The sequence below is a fragment of the Bubalus kerabau genome, chromosome 4, assembly GCF_029407905.1.
Source record: "Bubalus kerabau isolate K-KA32 ecotype Philippines breed swamp buffalo chromosome 4, PCC_UOA_SB_1v2, whole genome shotgun sequence".
NCBI lineage: Eukaryota > Metazoa > Chordata > Mammalia > Artiodactyla > Bovidae > Bubalus > Bubalus kerabau.
Window position 1 is genome coordinate 50,324,021 of NC_073627.1, and position 23,779 is coordinate 50,347,799.

The 23,779-nt window shown below is 41.4% G+C and overlaps 1 protein-coding gene across 3 annotated transcripts in view; it reads left to right on the forward strand.

Annotated features, from left to right (window-relative positions):
• Window positions 1–3,120: 3,120 nt before the first annotated feature.
• HEATR6 (HEAT repeat containing 6) overlaps window positions 3,121–23,779 on the forward strand; it is a 32,526-nt gene continuing 11,867 nt past the window's right edge. For 2 of the 3 annotated variants that reach the window (XM_055577320.1, XM_055577321.1), the window contains exons 1-12: window positions 3,121–3,369; window positions 5,761–5,868; window positions 8,359–8,499; window positions 8,971–9,086; window positions 9,921–10,035; window positions 11,509–11,610; window positions 12,657–12,794; window positions 14,556–14,857; window positions 15,634–15,811; window positions 19,635–19,841; window positions 20,239–20,338; window positions 23,222–23,577. In XM_055577320.1, coding sequence (XP_055433295.1) covers window positions 3,151–3,369; window positions 5,761–5,868; window positions 8,359–8,499; window positions 8,971–9,086; window positions 9,921–10,035; window positions 11,509–11,610; window positions 12,657–12,794; window positions 14,556–14,857; window positions 15,634–15,811; window positions 19,635–19,841; window positions 20,239–20,338; window positions 23,222–23,577 — 2,082 coding nt within the window. In that variant the 5' untranslated portion in view covers window positions 3,121–3,150. Of the gene's footprint in view, window positions 3,370–5,760; window positions 5,869–8,358; window positions 8,500–8,970; window positions 9,087–9,920; window positions 10,040–11,508; window positions 11,611–12,656; window positions 12,795–14,555; window positions 14,858–15,633; window positions 15,812–19,634; window positions 19,842–20,238; window positions 20,339–23,221; window positions 23,578–23,779 lie in introns of those variants that run through there. The other variant, XM_055577323.1, reaches the window with a different exon arrangement.

Sequence of the window (23,779 nt, forward strand, 5' to 3'; positions counted from 1 at the left end):
AGTTTGGAGGTTACTGTCTAAATACAAGCCAATTCCAGGGGGTTTCAAAGCCCTCCCTGAGAGTTTGATATGTTTCCTTCAGTTGGTAATCACCATGGAGTAGGAATGTTCATTTCCTTTGAGAAAGCACAGTGCCATCCACAAGGATATGTTCCATCAGAAATCAACAGACTGGTATGGTTTACAATATTTGAGTTGTTCAGTCTTGAATAACACGAATTGTGGGTCATCCACGTGTCAACCTAACATGAGCCACATCAAACCTCGGTTCCTTCCACAGTTTCTTTCACTCCACCTTCACTATGGTGATGCCCAGGCCTCACCTCCTTCTAGCCCAGTGTGTTGGACATCTCTTATGCACTGCTTCAAATATTCTCGGCCTTTCAATCTTATCCTGATTGTTGCTATGTGCTGTGCTTAGTCGCTCAGTCATGTCTGACTCTTTGCAACCGCATGGACTGTAGCCTGCCAGACTCCTCTGTCCATGGGGATTCTCCAGGAAAGAACACCAGAGCAGGTTGCCATGCCCTTCTCCAGGGGATCGTCCCAACCCAGGGATTGCAACCAGCTTATCTGTTGCATCTACTAGCTCAGCACAAGCTAAATTGTCAGACTTCTGACCCTACTGGCTCACACCTCTCACTTTTGCCTCAAGACTTGTCTATGCAAAGGCAGACTCCTGCAGGAACTGCCATACACAGATGTATGCTCAACCCAGAAGCTCTGCAGAACTAATGTTTAGTGGGGAAACACTTGACAATAGAGGCCAAAGGATGGCAGACATAAGCTCCCCACTTCCATTCCTCAGGTCAGGGTTTCTGAGAGCATTCCATAAAGCTTTTCATAACATCCCAAAGATTCAGCAATCATTCACCCCTTGCAATAATCAACTTGGTAGCACATATAGATTCTCCTTTCCTGTTCATGCCTGAGTAAATCACTCACATACCAACCTCACTTGAGGCTCTGCTTTAGAATTCAGACTAAAACATCAGTGACTAGTTCTCAGCTCCTGATGTCTGAGCAGATGTTTGAATATCATACATAATATGTATGTATGATACATATTATCACACACATACATAAGTATACACACACCCCAAGAATAAACAGTAATAGGCAAGCATAATAAAATCCAAATTCAAATGTAAAATAAGTATTTCTCCCCCAATAAACCCAGTCTTCAGAGAACTAGCTTTTAAAAAATATATATTTATTCCTTTGGCTGTGCCAGGTCTTAGTTACAGCACTTGGGATCTTCAGTCTTCTTAGGGAAATGTAGGATTTTCTGCAGTTGTGGCATGTGGAAATTTTAGTTTCAACATGTGGGTATCTAGTTCCCTGATGAGGAATCGAACCCAGGGTCCAAGCATTAGGAGTATGGAGTCGAACCCAGGCTCCAAGCACTAGGAGTATGGAGTCTTAGCCACTGGGCCACCAGGGAAGTCCCACAACTACCTCTTCTAAAACATAGCCCCTGTTTTCATTGCTAAACATAGGTGTTTTATTAAAACATGCATATTTAGCCGACTTCGAGGGTTTCTCTGAGTCATGGGTGATAATTTGTTTTATATTTGCATAACTCAAATCCCTCGAGTTGGTTTTCCCAGTCTGCCCAAATACAAATTTCAAGCCTTCACCTGTCCGGTGACTTGAAAACTGTTCACCGCTTTAAAATGTTTATTTTGTTCGCCTCTTTTTAAATGGCTATTTTCTTCTTTTCAACGTTTCAGAAAATCTTGGGGCGTCCAATTTCAACCAGGTCATCCTTAGGCAAGTTACATTTTACATGGTTCAGTTTGAACTTCCAAATTACTTTTGTGTGGTGAGGCTGCTTTAAGGTCTACAAGATTCACGGTCAGCTGCAAAGAAGACTGGGAAACACAGTCTTAATTCAGGGTGGTTTTGTGTCTGGAGAAAAAAAATTAGGGGCTCCAACACGATGTAAGAAGAGAAGAATGTCGAACTAGCAGTTTCCGCCACTCCTATCCACAGCGGCCCCTCTGCAATCCTAGGCCGAATCTGAAACGCCACGGGAATGTCAGTTCACTTCAGTTCAGTCGCTCAGTCTCAGTCGTGTCCAACTCTTTGAGACCCCATGAATCGCAGCACGCCAGGCCTCCCTGTCCATCACCATCTCCTGGAGTTCACTCAAACTCACGTCCATCGAGTTGGTGATGCCATCCAGCCATCCCATCCTCTGTCGTCCCCTCTTCCTCCTGCCCCCAATCCCTCCCAGCATCAGAGTCTTTTCCAATGAGTCAACTCTTTGCATGAGGTGGCCAAAGTACTGGAGTTTCAGCTTCAGCATCATTCCTTCCAAAGAACACCCAGGACTGATCTCCTTTAGAATGGACTGGTTGGATCGCCTTGCAGTCCAAGGGACTCGCAAGAGTCTTCTCCAACGCCACAGTTCAAAAGCATCAATTCTTCAGCGCTCAGCTTTCTTCACAGTCCAACTCTCACATCCATACATGACCACTGAAAAAACCATAGTCTTGACAAGACGGGCCTTTTGTTGGCAAAGTAATGTCACTGCTTTTCAATATGCTGCCTGGGTTGGTCATAACTTTTCTTCCAAGGAGTAAGCATGGAAAGAGGAACGGGAATGTCAGCCCCACCCAATAACAAACCCTCCGGGGGGTAGGGACACAAATAACAGTCCTCGCTTTTTAGTCAGGGTTCAAGGAGAGGCGGGCGCCAAACAGTCTCCCAGAGAATTTCTGATACGTTTTCACAAGGTACTAGTCCAAAGAAGAGGAGAAGGCAATGGCAGCCCACTCCAGTACTCTTGCCTGGAAAATCCCATGGACAGAGGAGCCTGGTGGGCTGCAGTCCATGGGGTTGCTAAGAGTTGGACACGACTGAGCGACTTCACTTTCACGCATTGGAGAAGGAAATAGCAACCCACTCCAGTGTTCTTGCCTGGAGAATCCCAGGGATGGGGAAGCCTGGTGCGCTGCCGTCTCTGGGGTCGCACAGAGTCGAACACGACTGAAGCGACTTAGTAGTAGCAGTTCAAAGAAGGAGCCTATAGTCTCAGAACCCCTCCCACCTCAGGTTCCGATCCGAAACAGGCATTTCCGGAACTGGCGCGTGGAGGCGGGGGGCTGCCCCGGAAGTGTTTGTCTGTTGTCCTATGTAGGAAAGATGGCGGCGGCGCAAGTCGCGGGTTCCCTGCCAGGCGGGCCGCCGTCAGAGACGCCGGGGGAGCCACCCTTCGAGCAGGGGCGTGGGTTTCGCTGTTTGTCGGCCAGGCTCTGCGCCCTTCGCCCGGATGACAGCAGTTCCGGCCGCACGGAGATCCACCTGCTCTTCGACCAGCTCATCTCCGAGACCTACAGCGAGGGCTGCGGCGTGGCCCCTGAGGTAGGCCCGCTGGCCTGGGCCCCGCCCTTCAGGGAGCTCGGCCTGTGGCCTTTTCCCACCCTTGCTTCACGGTGTTTAGTCGCAGGCTTGTTTGCTCCCTCCGACCGTGGTGCAGTCTCTAGCCTCCTCTTTCTGGACGACACTGCGGTGCCTGGTAAAGTCGCTTCTTTAAAATTCCAGCTTGCCGACTTGTGCTCTGATAACATCGCAGGTGTCATCTCTGGTGCCGCTTTCCCGTCCCTCCGCTCCCCGCGTCCAGAACTCTGTGTATAAAATTCCCCACTACCACGTTCTTCACTGGAACCTTGGATGTTATTCAATTCAGTCGCTCAGTCGTGTCAGACCACAGTTCAAAAGCATCAATTCTTCGGTGCTTAGCTTTCTTTTCTTTTCTTAACAGTCCAACTCTCACATCCATACATGACCACTGGAAAAACCATAGCCTTGACTAGACGGACCTTTTTTGGCAAAGTAATGTCTCTGCTTTTTAATATGCTGTCTAGGTTCATCATAACTTTGCTTCCAAGGAGTAAGCGTCTTTTAATTTCACGGCTGCAGTCACCATCTGCAGTGATTTTGGAGCCCAAAAAAATAAAGTCTGACACTGTTTCCCCATCTATTTCCCATGAAGTGATGGGACCAGATGCCATGATCTTCGTTTTCTGAATGTTGAGTTTTAAGCCTACTTTTTCACTCTCCTCTTTCACCTTGATATTATTAGGTCTATTTTACTGATAAACATAAGGACGCTTACAAGGGTCCACTCTAATATTGCTGGCAAAAGGCAGAACTAGAATGAAAACTATGAGTTTTGGCCATTTTCTAGAAGTTCCTCCATGCTAGTTCCACCCTCTCTGCCTGTTTAGAAGTACTTTTTGTATCAGGCCTTGGATACTACTTACTTACTAAATTCTGTAAACCCAGTCATAAGCTGTCTTCTGGAGCTCACAGGCATCTCAGACTTGACAGTTCTCAAAAATTGGTTCATTATCTCCGTACACCCACTCCATCCCCAATCTGTCACATGCCCCAACACATACAAACATATAGAGTGCGCCCAGTCACATAGGACACAGGTGCAGACACTGGTTCTTCACCCTTCCTTCCAGATCCTTCCAATTTGGATTCTTCAGAATCTATCTAGGAAATGTTTCTCAGTTCCATCCCTTCATGTCTATTTGCATTGCGAATGCCTTAGGCAAGATGACTCTCCTGGACTGTTCACCAGTCTCCTCTAACTGTCTGCAGCCCTTCTGCACACCAATATTTGCTCTCCTGTGGGAGTGGTCTTTTCTTTAGTGGGAAAGGACTCTCATTAGAAAAGTAAAACTCTGACCTGGGAAGATCTTCAGTGCATATTGGTAACTGGCCAAAGCAAAGTTACAGTATGAGACCACTATAGGGTGCGGAGGGCTTGAAAATAAATATACGTTTATAGATGCAAAAAGTTCAAAACAATGTATGGGAGAGTTTACAATGCAGTAATAGTTTGTGTCACCAGGGAGCAGAGTGGAATTAAGGGAGGAGTCGGAGACTTTTGCTTTATTTGTATAATTTGTGCCTTTCCAGTCTTCTGTCACTCTTGCTTTTGTGCGTTGTGTGCAGTCATTTGAAACTTGCTGTTCCTCAGGCAGGTACTGGTGTTTGTTCCAGACCTGCCCACTCCATTCCCTTTGCTTGCATTGTCCATGACCTTGATGTCTACAACCTTGACTGGCAGTTGTACTCATCCTTCAGATCATTCTAGGTTCTGTTTAAAAATTGTCTCTACAGGACTTCCCTAATTACTGTTTCCCCATAGAATTTGCAGTTAATTCTTTCAGCACCCAATTCACTTTAATTATTTGTGAGCACTATTTCTGTCTCCCTCGCTAGATTGTGAGCTCTTTGAGGTTCAGGAATATGTTCACGTTTGGAGCCCAAAGACCTGGCACAAAGCAGGTGCTCAGAGCCTTTTAGTTCAATAAACATCAAGAGATGAAAGAAAGGTGTGATTTCCAGATAGTTTCCTTTAAAAAAAAAAAAAGATTTTCTAACTGCATTAAATTTATGCAAGTGTGATTTCTGATTTTCCCAGTGGCATTGCAAATTCGGTTTGCTTACCTTTGGTATTTTTAATTTTGGTGTGTGCTATTATATTCTAGAATCCTTTCCTAGGTTGTTTATTTGTACTGTCTCTACATATGTAGAGACTCTGGAGTCCTTGGCCATATAAAAATCATTGATTCTTTTCCTCCTTTTTTAGCACATGCTGTGTTTATGCTTTCATCTTAACTCATTTTGAGTGTGAATGTTCACTTTTAGTTTCTCATTTGGCTGTTGGGGGCGGGTCTTCCCTTGACTAATAGGTGTAGCACCTTTTCATTCTTTTTGTTTGTTTGTTTTTTGTAGGATGTCAGTACTCTTCTTGTCCAAGCGTGCCGACTCGTGCCTCTTAATCAGAATCATCTTGTCAGCAAACTGTCTCAGCTTATCCACCATTTACTTAACACGTTACAGGTAATCCTGTAGGTAACTTTAGAGTTCAGATCATGACTTTTGAGAATAAGTAACTATCTTTGAGATACTACATCTGTGTTAGAAATGATAGGCTGGTCTTTTCAAAAGCTTTGCAAATATGAGAAACAATTGCCTTACAAAGAATTATATCAAAACAAATATAACTGACCAAAAAAAGAAAGTATTCTGCCAATTTGTCCATCAGAGGGATTCCTGTCTGTTTGTTTCAGGAAGCCAATATCATTCAAGCCCCCAGACCTTAGAATTTTTCAGGAAAGATGTATTAACATTTGACTAAACGTATATCTAAGAATAAGTTGAAATATCCCCAACCTCTTTCCTATCAATATTTTTTTTCCCTCTCCCAAAGCTACCATTTTTGTCATCTAACCTAAGAAGTTGCTTAGCGGGGGTGGGGCCCTAGATAAAAAGATCCCTGATATCTTTTTTAGGAACAGTTCAAAAATTGAGGCTCTTACTGTAAACTACTACATGAGTATTTGAATGTAGTTAGCACAAAACTTACCAACTAAGTAATCTGAGGTGCTTCTGGTTGCAAGAAACAGAAGAGACAACCCAGAATAGCTAAATAATTTTTTTTTTAATTATCTTACATCACATGCTCCAAAGAATGCGGCTTTAAGGGCATTTAATAATTAAGAAGCTTTCTGGCATCTTTCCATTCTGCCATGCTAAGTGGATGGGTTGTCCTGAGCTAACATCTCTCACACTCATAAGATGCCTAAAATCCAGGAATCCCATGGAAAATAAGTAAATAACACCCAGCGCAAGCAAAAGGACTATTTATTTTCTTTCTCTTTTATTTAAGAATGAGCAAGCTTACCCCCCAGACTCTCCAGCAGATTTTCCCTGATACCAGGCTGGAGAGACCTAGGTGGTATTAGGACCCCTCTGTAGCAGTCTAATCAGGGAATGGAATTACCGTGAATGGCTTAAACCAGGGATTTCAACCTCGACTGCTCATTAGAATCACCTGGAGGACTTCTGCTCCCTAAATGATTAACAGTATGCAGCTCAGCCCTTTTGTCAGGGTTTCTCATCTTCAGCACTGTTGATATTTTGGATTGGATAAATCTGTGTTATGAGGGGTTGTCGTGTGCATTGGAAGATGTTTAGCAGCATCCTGGCCTCTACGCAGCAGATGCCAGTAGCATTCCTCCAGCTGTGACAGTCAAAAGTGTCTACAGACAGCGCCAGGCGTTCCCTGGGGGACAGAATCGCCACTGGTGGAAAACCACTGTCTTAGCAGAATTGGGATTTACCTTCAGGTCTCATGTGGGAAAGGTGGACATCCAAATAAGATCAGTCCTCTGCCAGCAAGGAAAGAGGAGATGAATGCTGCAGGTGGCCAACTGTGTCTGCTACTTGTGACCTCCTAAATGAAATAAGACGGTTTTAGAGTTCAGAATTTTTCAGACTAATGTGGTGGTGTCTGAACGTTGGCTGTCCTTAGCTATGTGTGCTAATAAGCCGCTTCAGTCATGTCCAACTCTATGGACTGTGACCCTATGGATTATAGCCTACCAGGCTCCTCTGTCCGTGGGATTCTCGAGGCAAGAATTCTGGAGCAGCTTGCCAGTTCCTTCTCCAGGGGATCCTCCCAACCCAGGGATCGAACCTGCGTCTCTTGTATCTCCTGCATTGGCAGTTGGTTTCTTTACCACTAGCACCACCTGTTCTTGCCTGGAGAATCCCAGGGACGGAGGAGCCTGGTGGGCTGCCGTCAATGGGGTCGCACAGAGTCGGACAGGACTGAAGTGACTTAGCAGCACCAGCAGCAGCAGCACCTGGAAAGCCTACATTCTTAGCTATATCACCTTTTTAACACTCACAGTTAGGAAAGTTCCTGATGACACATGGCACCCACAGCCCTGAACAAGTTTCTGGCATTTGAAGACAGTTTATTTTAGTTGTCCATGAATTGATACTTGGATTAGTGTACTTTCTCCAATAAAATCATAAACTCCTTAAGGACAGGCATATGCCATTTCTTCCTGTTATATTCCCCACATCATAGCAGAGACATAATAGCTATTTAGCAGGCATATTTAGTCACAGTGTGTTTGTCAAGCATTTACCAGGTATAAAGAAACATAGTTGAAACCAATACAACATTGTAAACATTAAAAAAATAAAATTTAAAAAATGTCTTTTCAGTGGATCAGACTTAACATCTGTGTATTTACAACTGCCACTGTCTGGTTAGTTCAAGAAAAAGTTACAAGGACTTTGCCAGGTTCTATTTGGAGTGGAAGGATTAAAGGGAAAGAAGGGAGCAGACACCGGGGCAAGAAGAAGGTTCTCTGGATCAGACTTACAAGGTCTCTAAAGCTGATCTTTTTGACAAAAAAAAAAAAAATATGGACACACACGTGCTCTCTCACACACAGCTTGATTCAGGTGAGCATTCATGTCTGAAAAGGAGTATTTTTTAAAAGTTAGATCATATTTATTTTTCCCTCTTGATAGGTGATTGTTGACGAGCAGAACCTGGATTTTCTGTTGGCATATACTATTTCTGCTATTCAGCAGTGCAGTTCCTGGACACACATGCAGATTCTCCAAGCTCTGGCAGCCCTGGTTTACTGCAATGGCTCCAAGTGTCAAAAGGTAAACTGTGTTCTGTCTTTCCTTTGAAGGTTGAGAACACAGGCTCTAAACCCGCAGGCATGTGTTCAGATTTCTCTCCTGCCATTACTTAAATGTGTAACCTTGAGTAACCCTTACTCAGTCACTCTGAGCCTTGTTTCCTCATGTGTAAAATAGTTCCTCTGGGGGTGAAGTCTCACTTGTAAAGTGCTTGGGACTTGGTACATATCAATCGTTATTATCATTACCTTTCATCTATTCGGCCAAGCCAAGACGAGAGAGCTTCAGCAGCAGGCTTGGCTGAGAGTACTGATCCTTACTGATGTTTTTTGGCATATTTTTGTATGCCTATCTGAAGGATTTACCTAGCAACTAGTCTTTCGGTACTTAAATTTCCTTTAGTTGGAAAAAAAAAAAATGAAATCTGTTTAAAAAAATAATATTTTCCTAGCAGCTTTCCTTCGGCCAACATTGGCTGTGATTTTGTTTCAGTACCTTCCAGACTTGCTTGGCAAGAGTGGACTTTTGATGAAGTTGAGCGACTTGGCTCAGTCGGACCCTGAAGTTAGGAGAGCTGCAGTGCATTGTATGGCAAACTTATGTCTCAGGTATGTGGATTCAATCATTTCCCAAGCTGTGATAAGATAGGGCCTCTCATGGGCCTTTTGTAGGTGGTTCAATCTGTCTGAAGCCAGAGCCAACTTAGAAAAATAATCTTATGTTGTATTTCTCATGCTCTTTGCTAATAAGATCATCTTATGTTGTTTATTTTTAATTTTAACATTGCTTGTAAAGAAAGCTCATAAAGAAGTAAAGGAAAAAATAGACTAGGGCCTTATTTCTAAAATATGGTGAAAGTGATAATATGTGCAGTGTGTTGAGGTTTTGTTTTTCTGTTGGTATAAATTGTAACCGTATTAAATCTTTTAGAAGGATATATTCATACGAATTTAAGCTTTGGTGAGATATATCTGTCATGGCCAATTTATTTAAAGAAAATAGAAGCAATACCAGCTGTCCAGTTCTGGATTTATGCAATAGAAAGTGAGCAATCCAAGCTTGAACGGATGTGTAATATCTTGTTTCCACATTGCCGTATTGTCCAGTGGTTGAGGAGGCAGGTCCAACGGTGTGATTCTAGCTGGACATCTGTATTATTTCCCTCTAAGAACCGAAAAGCAGAATAAAAAAGATTTCTCTTTCTGTATATTTGTTTCCCTACCAACTTCTGTAACGTTTCCCTGAGGAAACCCTTCTTCTTCCTGTTCCTTCCAGCCTTGTGCCTATCCACAGCAGTAGTTAACCAAAGTGCATAATCTTCTGTGATACAGTTTGATTCAGGATATATCCCAATTCCATTAGTCAATGGTACTGTTATTCTTTTGCAAGCCCTATTTCAAAGGCAACTGCATTTTGAGTTGCTTTCTCTGTATGTGTTTTAGTGTGCCCGGACAGCCGTACTTGGAGGAGCCCTACCAAAATATCTGCTTCCAAGTTTTCTTGACCACTTTACAGTCTCCAAAATCATCTGACATGGATGACATCACGTTCTGCATGGTGGGTGAGACTACCTCTAATCTTATGACGGTTACCGATGTGTCTAGAAGCAGCAGTGGAATGAAAGCTGCTATTAAGAGTTTAATTTGGTTGCTTGTATTAGTTTTGTCTAGAGATACATGCATAAGGGGAATGATTATAACCTAAAAAGACTGAAATCATCTTTCAGATTTAAATCACAAGAAATTGTTTTTGTTTGTTTTGTTTTGCCATTGTTTTTTGTTTTGCAATTCTGAGTTCTTAAAACTACTTTTCCACTCCTGACTTTAAAAGCTGTACAGTTTCAGACTAGTGACTGTCTTTTAGATGGAAGGGAAAGGGGTGGATTTCAACAAAATCTGCAGTATTTTATTTCTTTTTAAAAAAATCTGATGCAAAGATGATAGTTTATTAATGTGATTTAAATTCAGTAACACTTTTCAAAAATTATAGATCAAAGATGGTGAAAATTTCTTATATAAAGTCTGCCTAGATAAAACTACTGGGAGCAGTTTGTTCTCCATGCCCCCAGGTTTTCTTTTTCTGTATTTCTAAAAAATGAGCATATTTTAAATTTTTAAATGGGACCATATTTAGTGTGCTGTTTTGCAACTCTCCTTTTTAAAGTTAATACATCTTGAACATCTTTTTAGTACCTCTTGATGTACCTCATGTTTTGCAACTGCTACGGCTGGGAGACCTTGGCAAGATCTTGAGCCTAGGTGTTCTTCATCTCTGGAATGGGACAGAGGTTATAACTACCTTGTAGAGGTCTTATGAGGTGTATATGATCTAAAAGCATTTAAAATGCTTGGGAAAGTGCTTGCTGTTATTGTTAAGTTTCATATGTAGCAGAGGTTTAGCTTCTTAAATAATCATTGTCATAACTGATGGAAATGAAAGTTTTTTTCAGCATATCTACTACTTTAAACAAGGCTACAGTTCATATCCTCTCCCTGTAAAGAGTTTTTCTTAAGGACAGAATCCTATAAATGAGATTACTGGCCAAAAAGTTAATGCTGATCAGAATTGCCCTCCAGAATCCTGTTCTCGCATGCATTCCTTTGCTTTTAAAAGCTGCTGTAAAAAAAAAATAAGATAAAAGAGCTCCTGTGGTTACTACATGATAAAAGAGATTTCCTGTTTCTGATCTCTGCCGCCACATTTTTATTCCTATCATATTCTTCCCACTAAACATCTTTTTTTTTTTTCTTGCTCACCATTAGTATATGCTGGCTTAGGAACATGTACAAAAAGACCACTCGTACTCAATAAAAGCACTCTATTCTTCTAGAAAATAATTGGTAGTTGATCATCAGCTCTGTTCTCTGGATCCTCATCTTTGCTTTTCTCTCCCCGTCCCACATCTAAAGTTTGTTTTTTTTTTAATCGCCTAAAGGTCTTTTCTTTTCCATCCTACAAAGTGCTAGAAAGTTGATCCCTGGACAAACAAATTTCATTTACTTTTTAACTTTTTCTCTTTTCTCCCCCTAGTTGTTGCAAAATGCCTTAAAAGGTATACAGTCTCTCCTAAATGGTGGGAAGATGAAACTGACACAGACTGATGAACTGGGAGCTCTTCTAGCTGTGTTGAAGGTAAGGCATTGCCTCTTTAAACCCCAAGTCCTCACTGTGGTTAGTGTCTTTCCTGTTGACACCTCAGGCATAAGGACTGCCTTACCTCTTTACTCCAAGGCTAGCTTTAGAATATCATATTTTAAGAGAGAAGAATAAAATGTTCATTTTCAAACATATTTAAAATTAAGAACTGAAAAGAATAAATCTTGCTTTAGTAGATTTATCAAAATTCTAAAATTTTATCAGGACTAGTTAATGAGGTATGATCTGAGATTATTTTAGTTTATCTTGAATCTGTTTGGACTTGGAAGAAGAACCAGATATTCTCCTTGCCTTTAGCTCCCATCTAGTAGGCAGGCCAGTCAAGATGTGTATCATTAGGGGAACTTCCCTGGCAGTAGAGCAGTTAAGACTCCGCATTTCCAATGGAGGGGGCCCAAATTCCATTCCTGGCTGGGAAACTAAGATTCCACATGCCGTGAGGTGCTGCCAAAAAAAAAAAAGACATGTATCATTAGGCTGTCATCCTTTGGCTTCTGAGCCTGCCAGTCAGTGGGAAAGTCAGGTCAGCCTCTCTGAGGATCCAGCTGTCTTCAATTCAACTGGGAAATAGTAAGAACTTTGTGGTGGTCTTAGATCAAAGCCACGTATGATAACTTTGCTTTATTATGACTAAAATTTTGATTTTTTTTTCCTGTGCCATCACCCCTGCTTCCAAATACATAGACAGCTAGATTTGGATATGGATATGAGAGATGAGTTTTAAAAAATCACAGATAAAATAATTAGGTAAAACTTATTGGATAAATTTTTTAAATTAAGAAGCAAAAGTAATAAGTAAATAAAATTTTAAGTTAAACCTAGCCAAACCAGATCTCTCTGGACTAGATGAGATTAAACTCCTCTTTAAGCCCTAATCCTTCAGGGAATCTATTTTCTATCCCATTTTAGTTTTCTTTGTAAAGCTTTTAAACATCAGTTTGTTCATCTGTGTGATTCAGAATATGGTGAATAACCTTGTTTTATGATTCATTGTGTGTGTGTGTCTCCTTAATCTTTATTAGAAATCCATGTTCCACGGACTCCCTGGACTAAACATAGAGATGCCCACTGTGTTGTACCCCACTCCGCTTCCTCAGTACGACGGACGGCCGCCCATCCAGCCGCAGCAGTCGGAGTCTAGCACTTCTCGCCCGGCTGTGGTACACTTGCGTCTATTTAGATTTAAGCTATGGACTGTTTTTACTTGCTTGCTCCGTGTGTTTTCTATGATTTGCATCACTGCTGTGCCAAGGCTCACCTTGAATTTTATTTCAGCTTAGGATTTTTAGCATAGTAAGTTTAAATTCATCAGATGGCTAAAAATACCAGTTAGAGCATCTTAATACTTGTAAGTGGTTCAGGCAGTATAACAGCTATAAACATGGGCATTCACTTTATACCCATAGCCAGTCATCCTCACCCCTCAAATGCTCTGGACCACAGCTCAGCAGACGTTTTCTCTAAAAGTCTGGTTGCAAAACATTATAGGCCTCTGTTGCCACTGTCAGATTTCTCGGTCTTTCCAGACAGCTGCCATCTCCCTCATGTTTCTGTTGGAGTACCGTACAGATACACGGCCTAGGTATTGCACCTAAAAGTATATTACCTGAGAAATGCTTATAATTCGAAATTATTTCACTCATTGACTTACTCATCATTTACTGAGCACCTATTATATCCCAGACATTGTGCTAGGCAGGAACATTGACTCTGGTTTTAGGAATTTGAGGGAGAAGGTGAAGGTGGATAAACAAACAACCATATTGCAGTCTTATGATTTCTTTCATCAGAATATCTACAGCATATTCTAGGGGCACATTCAGGGCAACCAATAGACAAGTAAGGAGTGCTTTTTTAAAAGACACAGTAGCTCACCGGAGCCTCAGGAATGAGTACAGAGAAGGAAGGAGCGAGTTTTTTCCTGAGAGAGCAATGGATAACAACCATGGGGAGTGTGAATGCATGCAGCCTATTTATTAACCAGTGGGCTAGAGTGTCAGGTGTGTAGAAGGGAAGGTGGGGCAGGTATGTAGCAGAGGCCAAATCATAAGGGTCTTTCAACCCTGTGCTAAGGAGGTTGGGTTTTTATCTTTTAGGTGGTAGAAATGAAGAATCTTAACGTAGGGGAGTGATATGATCAGATTTGCATTTCAGAAAAATCTCGGTGGTAGCAAGTAAAAGGGTAAGAAGTCTGGAGCCACAGTAATTATCCAAGGTAGAGGTGATGAGGTTAGGGACCTTGGGCATGCAGAGGAGGGCACAGATTCCAAAGACCTTTGGATGTCTGAGAGAAGCAAGTAGAAGAAAGGAAGAAATTGGTGTTTACATTGTATTTACAAAGCCCCAGTGGGCTGCCGTCTATGGGGTCGCACAGAGTCGGACACGACTGAAGCGCCTTAGCAGCAGCAGCAGTGCCCTAAAACATAGATTGTATGTAATGGAGTCACGTTTCTCCTAGGCATCTAGAGTGGTACTAGCTGTGTATCCTATCTGGGAGAACTGAGAAGACAGTCACCTAGGTCATTTTCTGTGACCTCAATCTCTTGCAGAACCTCTGTTGAAAAGCCTGAATGCTTTCACAGCCGTGCAAGGCAGGTGGCATTAGCTCGTACTTAAACAGATGAGGACGGGCAAGCTCAGCGAAGCTAAATGATTTGCCCCGGCTCACAGCAATAGTGTTTAAACCCAGATGACACGTTTTGCTCTGTCCCATGTATCTCACACCTTGTTTCTTACAGTACAGAAAGGTGTACGTCAGCACTTAGCGTAGTGCCTGACACAGAGAGTGTTGAGTGAGTGCCGCTTTTTTCTCTTCTCCTCTTCTTTGTCCATACTACATGTTGGGGACATACTAAGTAATTATCAAATGAGAAGTTACCAATAGCTATCATGTGCATGTTTTCATTTGCTCCTAAAATCAGAATAAAAAGAAAAAATCAAAAGTAAAAGCGAAGAAAATCCAGCAAAGAGAGGAGGAGGAGGAGGAGGAGTCCAGTGGTGAAAGAGAAGTGGCCCCAGTCGCTGGCGCAGGCAGACTGAACCTGCACAGAGGGGACACTCAGTGCCCCTCCCCCCCGGGTGCTCAGAGTTTGCTGTTAGCTGCAAGTGGAGCAGCAGGAAAAGACCGAGTCTCTTCACCCTTCAGCTCTTCCAGTTGGAAGAGGGTCAGCAGTAGTGAGTCAGACTATTCTGATGCTGAAGGAGGCATGCAGAATAAAGTGAGGTAGTAGTATTTTGTTATATTTTTATGCTTTATATTCTGAATTGAGTGTATAAGCTCATAACTTTAAAGTCTATTGCACGTGCTGTAACTTGAAGATTCTCATTTATGTGGGATTTTGCATTACTCTGCAGTTTGCATTGTTCTCTCCTCTGCCTTTGTCCATGTGGTTCCTCTGCCTGGATTTATTCTTTCTTTTCCTTTTTTTTGCCTCTTGCCTTATTAACCACTACTCATCTTCTATGTGAGCTCAACAGTCACGCTCTGAGAAACCTTTTCTGACTCCCTATTCCAGTCACTCCCTTATGTGACTCATCTCTGATTACTGTGCTAAAGTCTCTTTAACTGTCTTTCTTTGCCATAATAAGCTTGTCAAGGGCAGGAGCTTTGTTTCTGTCTTCCAGCCTCAGCGCAGTGCCTGGCACATACTTAGGTATTCTCAGTACCTGTCTGTTGGATGAATGGGTACTCTGGAGTATCTCATATTGTATACTAATTTCCTAATATCAAAATGTTGCCCTCTTATTTGCTAGCTAGTAGTTTTTTTTTTTTTAACTATCAACCCTATTAACTTGTTATGTAAACAAATTGCTTTAACATGTTTTGACCACATTTTGAAATAATTTAAAAAATATGTTAGCATCTTTCAGACTTATGTGGAGTGGAATGCTGAATTTCTCACTGTATCATTTGAGTTGCCTGTAAAAAAATAGTGTTTCATGCTCATGTTTTTAAAAGCAATTAAAAGACTTTTTTCTTCCTTCTTTTGGTTGTTAAAGGTCTTACCAAGCCAGAGTTCGCCAAGGAGCATTAGCGTGTTTTCTTTCTACTATAAAATCAATAGAAAAAAAAGTTCTATATGGCTACTGGTCAGCCTTTGTTCCTGATACACCAGAGCTTGGAAGCCCACAGTCTGTGTCCCTGATGACTCTTACGCTAAAAGATCCTTCTCCAAAGGTAAGAGCATTTAAATTCTAAGTGTTACAACTAGGACGACTTCACAAATCTTTGTTGTTCCCTCTGCCCCATCTGATCATATCAGAACAAGGCTGTTACTAATACTGACCCAAGTCCTGACTTGAGAAGCACTCGATGGGCAGGGGGATAGGAGGATAGGGCTTACGTGGCTGTCAGGTTGAAGGAGACCACGCTGCGGCCTCCTGCCCCAGGGCTGGCTTGGAGCATGAGCACGCTGCGTTGCTGCTTCAGTGTCCTCTCTGAACTGCACTGAAGCAGCTGTGCGTCTGTTTCTTTTATGATAGTGTTGCCATGGTGTTTACAATAGAAAAAAAATTCAAAATGGCTTAAATACACACTGGAATATCATGATATAGTGGTTATGAAAGATATGTAAGGCTGGGGAATGTGGATGATGTTTTATGAAAGTATTGGATAGAGAATTTTATGATCCCAACGTTTTTTTTCTTCCTACTTTTCCGTATTTTTCAAATCATAGTAATAAATAGTAATACATAGTCTAATGAGAAAAACTTGTTTTTAAAAAAGAAGAAAAAATAACTTGGCAGTCGTGGATAGCTACAGCAAGGTAGCTGTGGCTGATCAGATATTTGCCTCTTCTTGGATATGTTAACTCTTCTCCGGAAGTTAGCTTTTTACCCAAATAAGGAAAGTAGTCTGCTGTTTAGATTCCCCTTACAATAATGAACATTAAAAAGTCATGCTGAATGGTATCTCATGTCCTCAGGTAACCAACCTACTTTCTCAAAGTAAATAGTTTTAATGAGGTCAATAGTATTATTTCTTTTCTGTTTTTAGAATTTTTCCCTTAAAAGCAAGGAGGAAGGCTAGCAATTCATAATGCATTGGAACTCCCTTTGATCATCTCCTTGATTAGCTAATTACTATATAAGGAAACTTCTAAATGACCCTTCGACATTTTTCATAGAGTGAAGAAAAATAAACTAGCCTCAATTATGAGCACAAAAAATGTTTTATAGGGTAATTTCAGATACTCTCTATACTAAATAGTTAAACTGGTAAAAATGTTTCCGACTGACTGAATCATAAACAAATGAGAACCTGGGAGGAAAATGGAAAATGATGGTGGCAAATAATAACTAATGAGGACATTCTAGTAATTGGAAGGAAAACTGCTTTAAAAATTGAAAAAATATATATATGTATTTATATTTTTGAAGACCCTCCAGCTGAACAGAACTGCAGTAAATAGCTGAGAATATGCAGAAGAAAGTAGGTTGACATAATTTTCATGATATTTATATCTTTTTTATTTTTGAAATGTTTAATGATGTTAAGAAGTGTTTTATCGGTGAGAGAGGCTTTTTAGAAAGACTGCTAGAAAGTTATGTGTGAAAATGAAAAGTACCTAGTTCATGTCACTGGAATGGAATAGCATTCTGGATTGATCAGACCTAGATTTAAAGGTGCAGCCACGTGTAAGAGCTGAGTGGTCGTTTTCTTGGGTGCTTGTTGAGTATGGAGTTGGGGGCAGAGACTGAAGTCTCCCTCAGCCAGGATGAAACATGACAGGAGGGTAGTGTCATGCCTCCTCCGCACGTGCACACTGATGATGGCTTGCAGGTCATGGCAGCTCTGGTGTAAACCTGTGGTGGATTCAGCTGGAAGCACAGTCATCACTGACATACTGAGAAATTTTTTATGTATAATTTTATTTATTTACTTTGGCTGTACTGGGTCTTCTTTGCTTTGTGGACTGTTCTCTAGCTGCGCTGAGTGGGGGCTCTTCTCTAGTTGCGGTGCGCAGGTGGCATCTCTTGTTGCGGAGCATGGGCTCTAGGGTGCAGGCTCGACAATGTGGTGCACAGGCTTAGTTGCTCTGCACAGGCCTGTGGGGTCATACAGGGCCAGGATGTGGACCAGACTGTGTCTCCTGCATTGGCAGGTGGGTGCTTTACCACTGAGCCACCAGGGAAGCCCCTCACTGACATTCTTTTGTTTTCATCTGTGATAGTTACAAATGCTTTTTCCCAGTTAGGAAGCAAAGTTAATTGAGCTGAAAACTTCTTATTTTGAATATTAGTTTCTGTTTACAGCTTGGCTTTTAATTTTGTTTGGTTGGCAAGCTCTTGAAATTGTAGATTTTAATTACATTTTATAGAAATGGCAGTTTCTTGAGCATAACATCTTCCTTTTTCAGTTAAGACCAGCCAGTCGTCTCATCAGAGGGTTGGCAGACTATGGCCAATGGGCTGAATCTGGCTCACTACCAGATTTTGTATGATCTATGAGTTAAGTGGTTTTTAATGCTTTAATTTTTTTTAGTAAAAAGAATATTTTGTGACATGCAAAAATTATATGAAATTTAGATTTCACTGTCAAAAAGAAAAATTTTATTTGAAAACAGAAACATTTATTTATTTATACAGTGTCTGTGCTGCCATAGCAGAGTTGAGTGGTTGCAACAAAGACTCTGTGGTGTGCAAAATCTAGAATATAAAATTTGTACTACTGGCCCTTTACAGAAAAGTTTTGGTAACCCCTTATCTAAGTTCTTGAATCAGCTGACTTGTGCTTGAGAGCTCTCTGTCCACCCCCGCCCCCCCACGCACACACACCACACACATACACACACACACCACTGTCCTCATACATTGTCAACTTCCTAACAAGTGATTATGCTTAATTCCAAAGACTCATTCTGCTGTACTATAAATTTGTTCTCACAAAAACTTTGGTTTTTTTGTTTATGATTCTACTCTATAAAAGGCATGTAGAAATGAAATGTTTCAACTTAACTCCTGAACAACAACAGCAATTTGGAGATAACACAGTTGAAGATTTTCTGGAAAACCTTTTTCACACCAAACTCCGATGTGCTTCTTACTGAGTAAATATTTAGATTAGATCCTAAAGTTATAATGTTGATTCCTTGCTTTTTAAGTCTTTTCAATTGGCCTTTTGGGGTGAGCTGGCCAAAGATGGTACAGTACTGTTTCATTAGTAGTCCTGCATTTATCACCTACATTCCATTTTGGTTAAATTTGGCTTTCTTTCCGTTTATTTTTTGCTGTCTGATTTTTAATGCCGCAGAATTGTCAGAGTACCAATTAAAAGTAATTAAGCTTATAAAGAAAATCTCGATTCAAAGGCACTATCCCTGACAGATGCCAGCAGCCTGCTGACAGAGGTGTGCGCACTTTCCTTCCATCCATAAGGTTATGTTTAATAGTATTTCTTTGAGTATCAAAGGTTTTTATTGGAGCTAGTGTTATTTTCTGTACCTAAGAATATTTTTGAAAGTTGGTCAGTAATGGTGTCTGCCAAGCTGAGTATGCATGGAGTTCCACATATCCTATTTAATTGACACTGAGCGCTCATGGATGCTTTAGGGTAGAATGTAAAGCAGAATGTCCTCAGGAACTTTGATGTAAAACAGATTGTAGATGGGTCTATCTTTTTCCACCCCACAGGCTGTTGACTTATCTCTTGTCCGTTGGCTTTATGCTTGACTAAACTAGGCTTCTCGTCCTTAAGTTATTTTCATGCTCGTGATTTTAGGTTTCTATACTATGGTATAGCTTAGACTCATTCCCTATAGTAAGAAAACCTAAGAGCAATGTGATTTAAAGTTCTTTGTTTTTTTTTTAAGTGAGGGTAGGGAATGACGGTGCAAGTGCCTTAGTCCACAGCTACTTTTAGGACCTGATAGAAATCGCATTGCCTTTATTCGTCTAATTAAAATTATCTAAATACTTTGAAAATGAAAAGTATATATAGGAAGAAGGGGATTTGACTCCTGATTTTTAACTCACTGAAGTGAATCCTTCTGAAATTTCAGACACGTGCCTGTGCCCTCCAAGTTTTATCTGCCATCTTGGAAGGCTCAAAGCAGTTTCTTTCCGTTGCTGAAGATACCAGTGACCACAAAAGGGCTTTCACTCCCTTTTCCGTAATGATCGCTTCCAGCATTAAAGAGTTGCACAGATGTCTTTTGTTAGCTTTGGTGGCGGAATCATCCTCACAGACCCTCACTCAGATAATTAAGGTAAATGTGCCAAGATATCAGTGAGTTGGCAGAGGCACTTTCTCTACTTCAGTTTTGTGTAATGTTTATATTGCCCACAAATAAATTGACTTAAGAATATAAGTAATTTTATTAAAGATAACCTGATTGGAAGTCTGTTCTTCCTACTTGTCTGATCACAGCTATATGTGATCTTTGTATATGTGATCTCTTTGTATGGCCAAATAAATGATTTACTAAGACAGTTCCTTTTAAGTTGTACTAAGTGCCCTTTTCCCTTTACAAAGGGAAAAGAAAAAAAAAGACTGATTTTCAAATGAATATAAAGACTTTTGTTTTTTAATTAAATGCTTTAAATTTTGTCTCTGTGCTGCGGCTTAATCAGGCCCATTAATGAGCTACTCTTTGTGTTTTGTAGTGTCTTGCAAACTTGGTATCAAATTCACCTTATAACCGTCTGAAACTCAGCCTGCTGACCAAAGTCTGGAACCAGATAAAACCTTATATCCGCCACAAAGGTTGGTGGTAGTTTGATTGCTTCTTTATATCAATAAAATCTAGATTACTAGTTTAAAATATTCAGAACATTTTTATAACACTAAGATAATTCTGTTTATTATCCTCAAACTTTGAGGGGAACCAGCTATCGCCAGAACCCTACTTTTGATAAGAAATAACTTGGAGAATCAGCTGTAAAGTTCAGTGCCTTTTCAATGCATCAGTGCAGTGACTGGAGTATCCCTTTAGAATTAAGACTGAGCAAATTGTAGGGGTTCTGCTCTAGTGGGGCTTCCCTCGTGGCTCAGCTGGTAAAGAATCCGCCCACAATGTGGGAGACCTGGGTTCAATCCCTGGGTTGGGAAGATCCCCTGGAGAAGGGAAAGGCAACCCATTCCAGTATTCTGGCCTGGAGAATTCCATGGACTATATAGTCCATGGGGGTCTCAAAAGAGTTGGACACAACTGAGCGATTTTGACTTCACTCCTTCACTTCTGCTCTGGTATATAATAATTCATAGTCTTTAGATATAAGTAGAAAATGGATAGACATATAGACATCCTCCTCTTTTTGGAAAGAAGTAGAATATAAAACCTAGTTTGCTATCAGGGTAATGTTGGCCTGATACAGTGAATGTGGAAGTATTTCTTCCTCTTCAGTTTTTTAGAATAGTTTGAGAAGGATTGGTATTAAGTCTTCTTTAAATGTTTGGTAGAATTTACCTCACCCTTGAAGCCATCTGGTCCTGGGCTTTTGTTTTGGGTGGAATTTTTTGATCAGTGATTTGATTTCATTACTAGTAATTGGTCATTGAATGTTTTTAGAAATTTATCCATTTCTTCTTGGTTGTCCAATTTGTTGGCATAGAACTGTTTATAGTAATCTCTTGTAAATCCTTTGTGGTGGTTGTATCTTCTCTTTCATTTCTGATTTTACAGATTTCGGTTCAGTTCAGTCGCTCAGTCAAGTCTGACTCTTTGCAATTTGGGCCCTTTTATTCAGAACTTTTATTGATTTGGACCCTCTATTTTTCTTGATGAGTCTGGCTAAAGATTTTTCAATTTTGTTTATCTTTTTGAGAACCAGTTTTTGGTTTCATTGATCTTTTCTATTGTTTTTGTGTGTGTGTGTATCATTTTATTTATTTCTACTCTGATCTTTATTTTCCCTTTGAGTTTGTTTTTCTTTTTTCAGTTCCTTTAGGTATGAGGTTAAATGGTTTGTTTGAGATTTCTCTTACTTTCTGAGGTAGGCCTGTATTGCTATGAATCTCTCTTTTAGAACAGCCTTTGCTTTACGCAGTAGATTTTGAAACACTGTGTTTGCATTTTCATTTGTCTCAAGGTTTTGCTTTTTGATTTTTTTCAGTTGTTTAGTGGCATGTTGTTTAGACTCCACTTGTTTGTGTTTTTCTAGTAGTTGATTTCTTGTCTCATAGGATTTTAGTCTGAAAAGATGCTTGATATGATTTCAGTCTTATTAAACTTATTGAGACCTGTCTTATTTTGCCTAATCCTCTTTTGTTTGTATGTATCAGGTAGAGCAGCTGCATCTCCTGTTCTTGGTAGAGTGGCTAAGTGTAGAAGGTGAACTCTGAGGCCCGGGAGTATGGTTCCCGCAGGTCACCAGAGCCCAGTGCTCCAGGAGTGTCCCTGTGTGAGTGGCAGCTGCCCTTCTGTTGCTCCTGGGCCGCGCTTTCTGCAGGTGTGTTAGTGTATGGGGTTGGCTCCCAGTGCAGCTGGCTGTAACTGGGAACTGAATTAGACAAGCATGTGTTGGGTGGGATCCACAGATGCATGCTAATAAATTAAATGGCGAGAGTCAGAACAGGTACCTGCCAGTGCCTGGCTAAGTAGAGAGAGCAAGAGAGACGGGGGGAAAAAAAATTTTTTTTTTAAGTGGCACTCGCTAGCTTGTCAGAAACCCTCAGGCTCATGCTTTATTAGTAGTCAGTGAACCTCCTCCTTTGATGAGCTTCTTTTCAAACTGCTGTCTGTGTGCCATAACCTGGAGCCAGTGAGTTTTTGTGCACAGCCTTTTGGAGTGGATTTACAATTCTCTACAGCCCTCCGACTCTCTTTCAGGTGTAACCCCCACTGGTTTATGGGGGAATCATCTTCCTGGTGCAGGTCCCCTGGGCTGGGAAGCCCAACATTGGGTTCAGAACCCTCACTCCTCAGGAGGACCTCTGAGGCTGTGAAATCCCTCCTGCCTATGGTTTGTAACACTCAAGGGGTGTAGGTCCCTCCCAGACCATGTCTCTGCCCCTCCTACCTGTCTCAATATGGCTTTAAAAAAAAAATTTAGTTGTGGAAAATTTTTTCTGCTGGTCATCAGGTTGTTCTCTGAGATGGTAGCTCTACATGACTGTAATTTTCCTCTCTATGAGAAGAGAGCCTAGCATCTTCCTACTGTGCCATCTTGTCCTGTCCCCTCACGTTAGCCTTTTGGACTCTACAGTGGCCCACCACTCTTTTTCTTTTCTTTCATGATTGATTTTGGAAGGGTCTAAGCCAGTTGTCTTTTTTTTTGGCTGCACTGGGTCTTCTTTGTGGTGTGCAGGGGCATCTCCCTAGTTGCTTGAGTCACATGGGACCTTAGTTCCCCAACCAGGGGTCTAACCCGTGTCCCCTACATTGGAAGGTGGATTCTTAACCACTGGAACACCCGGGAAGTCCTACCAGTTGTTACAGTATGTCTCACCCTCAATTTGTGGGATATTTTCCTTATGATGTTGTTTAACTTACACATGTGTTTCCTGTAAACTGGAAGTACTGTCTAGAGGTTTAATTAGATTCAGGTTAAACAAGAAAGTCAGAATTCTTAATTGCCTGCAGAGATAATTATGATCTCTATGGTCACCGTTCCCATGGTGATAGGTTCTTACTGTTCCCTTTGACAGACGTTAATGTTCGTGTGTCAAGTCTCACACTGTTGGGAGCCATAGTGTCCACTCATGCACCTTTACCTGAAGTCCAGCTACTTCTACAACAGCCCTGTTCTTCCGGACTCAGCGGCAGCAGCTCAGCCACTCCTCACCTCAGTCCTCCTGAATGGTGGAAGAAGGCCCCTTCAGGACCCTATGTAGAAGAAGGAGCTGTTAGCTCACCAAAGTTGTCTTCAGAGCCCTGCTGGCTCATTCGACTTTGCATTTCCATTGTTGTTCTGCCCAGGGAGGATTCCTGTTCAGGTAGCGATGCTGGTTCTGCAGGAGGAAGCGTGTATGAGCCATTCCCCATGCGGTTGGAGGCCTTGCAGGTAGGAGGTTTCATTTCCTCTTCTCTGAAATGGAAGTAATCGTTCTTTCTTCACGGGGCTTACCTGGTGGCTCAGCAGTAAAGAATCTGCCTGCAAAGCAGGAGTCACAGGTTTGATCCCTGGGTTGGGAAGAGTCCCTGGAGGAGGGCATGGCAACCCACTCTAGTATTCTCACCTGGAGAATCTCTTGGACAGAGGAGCC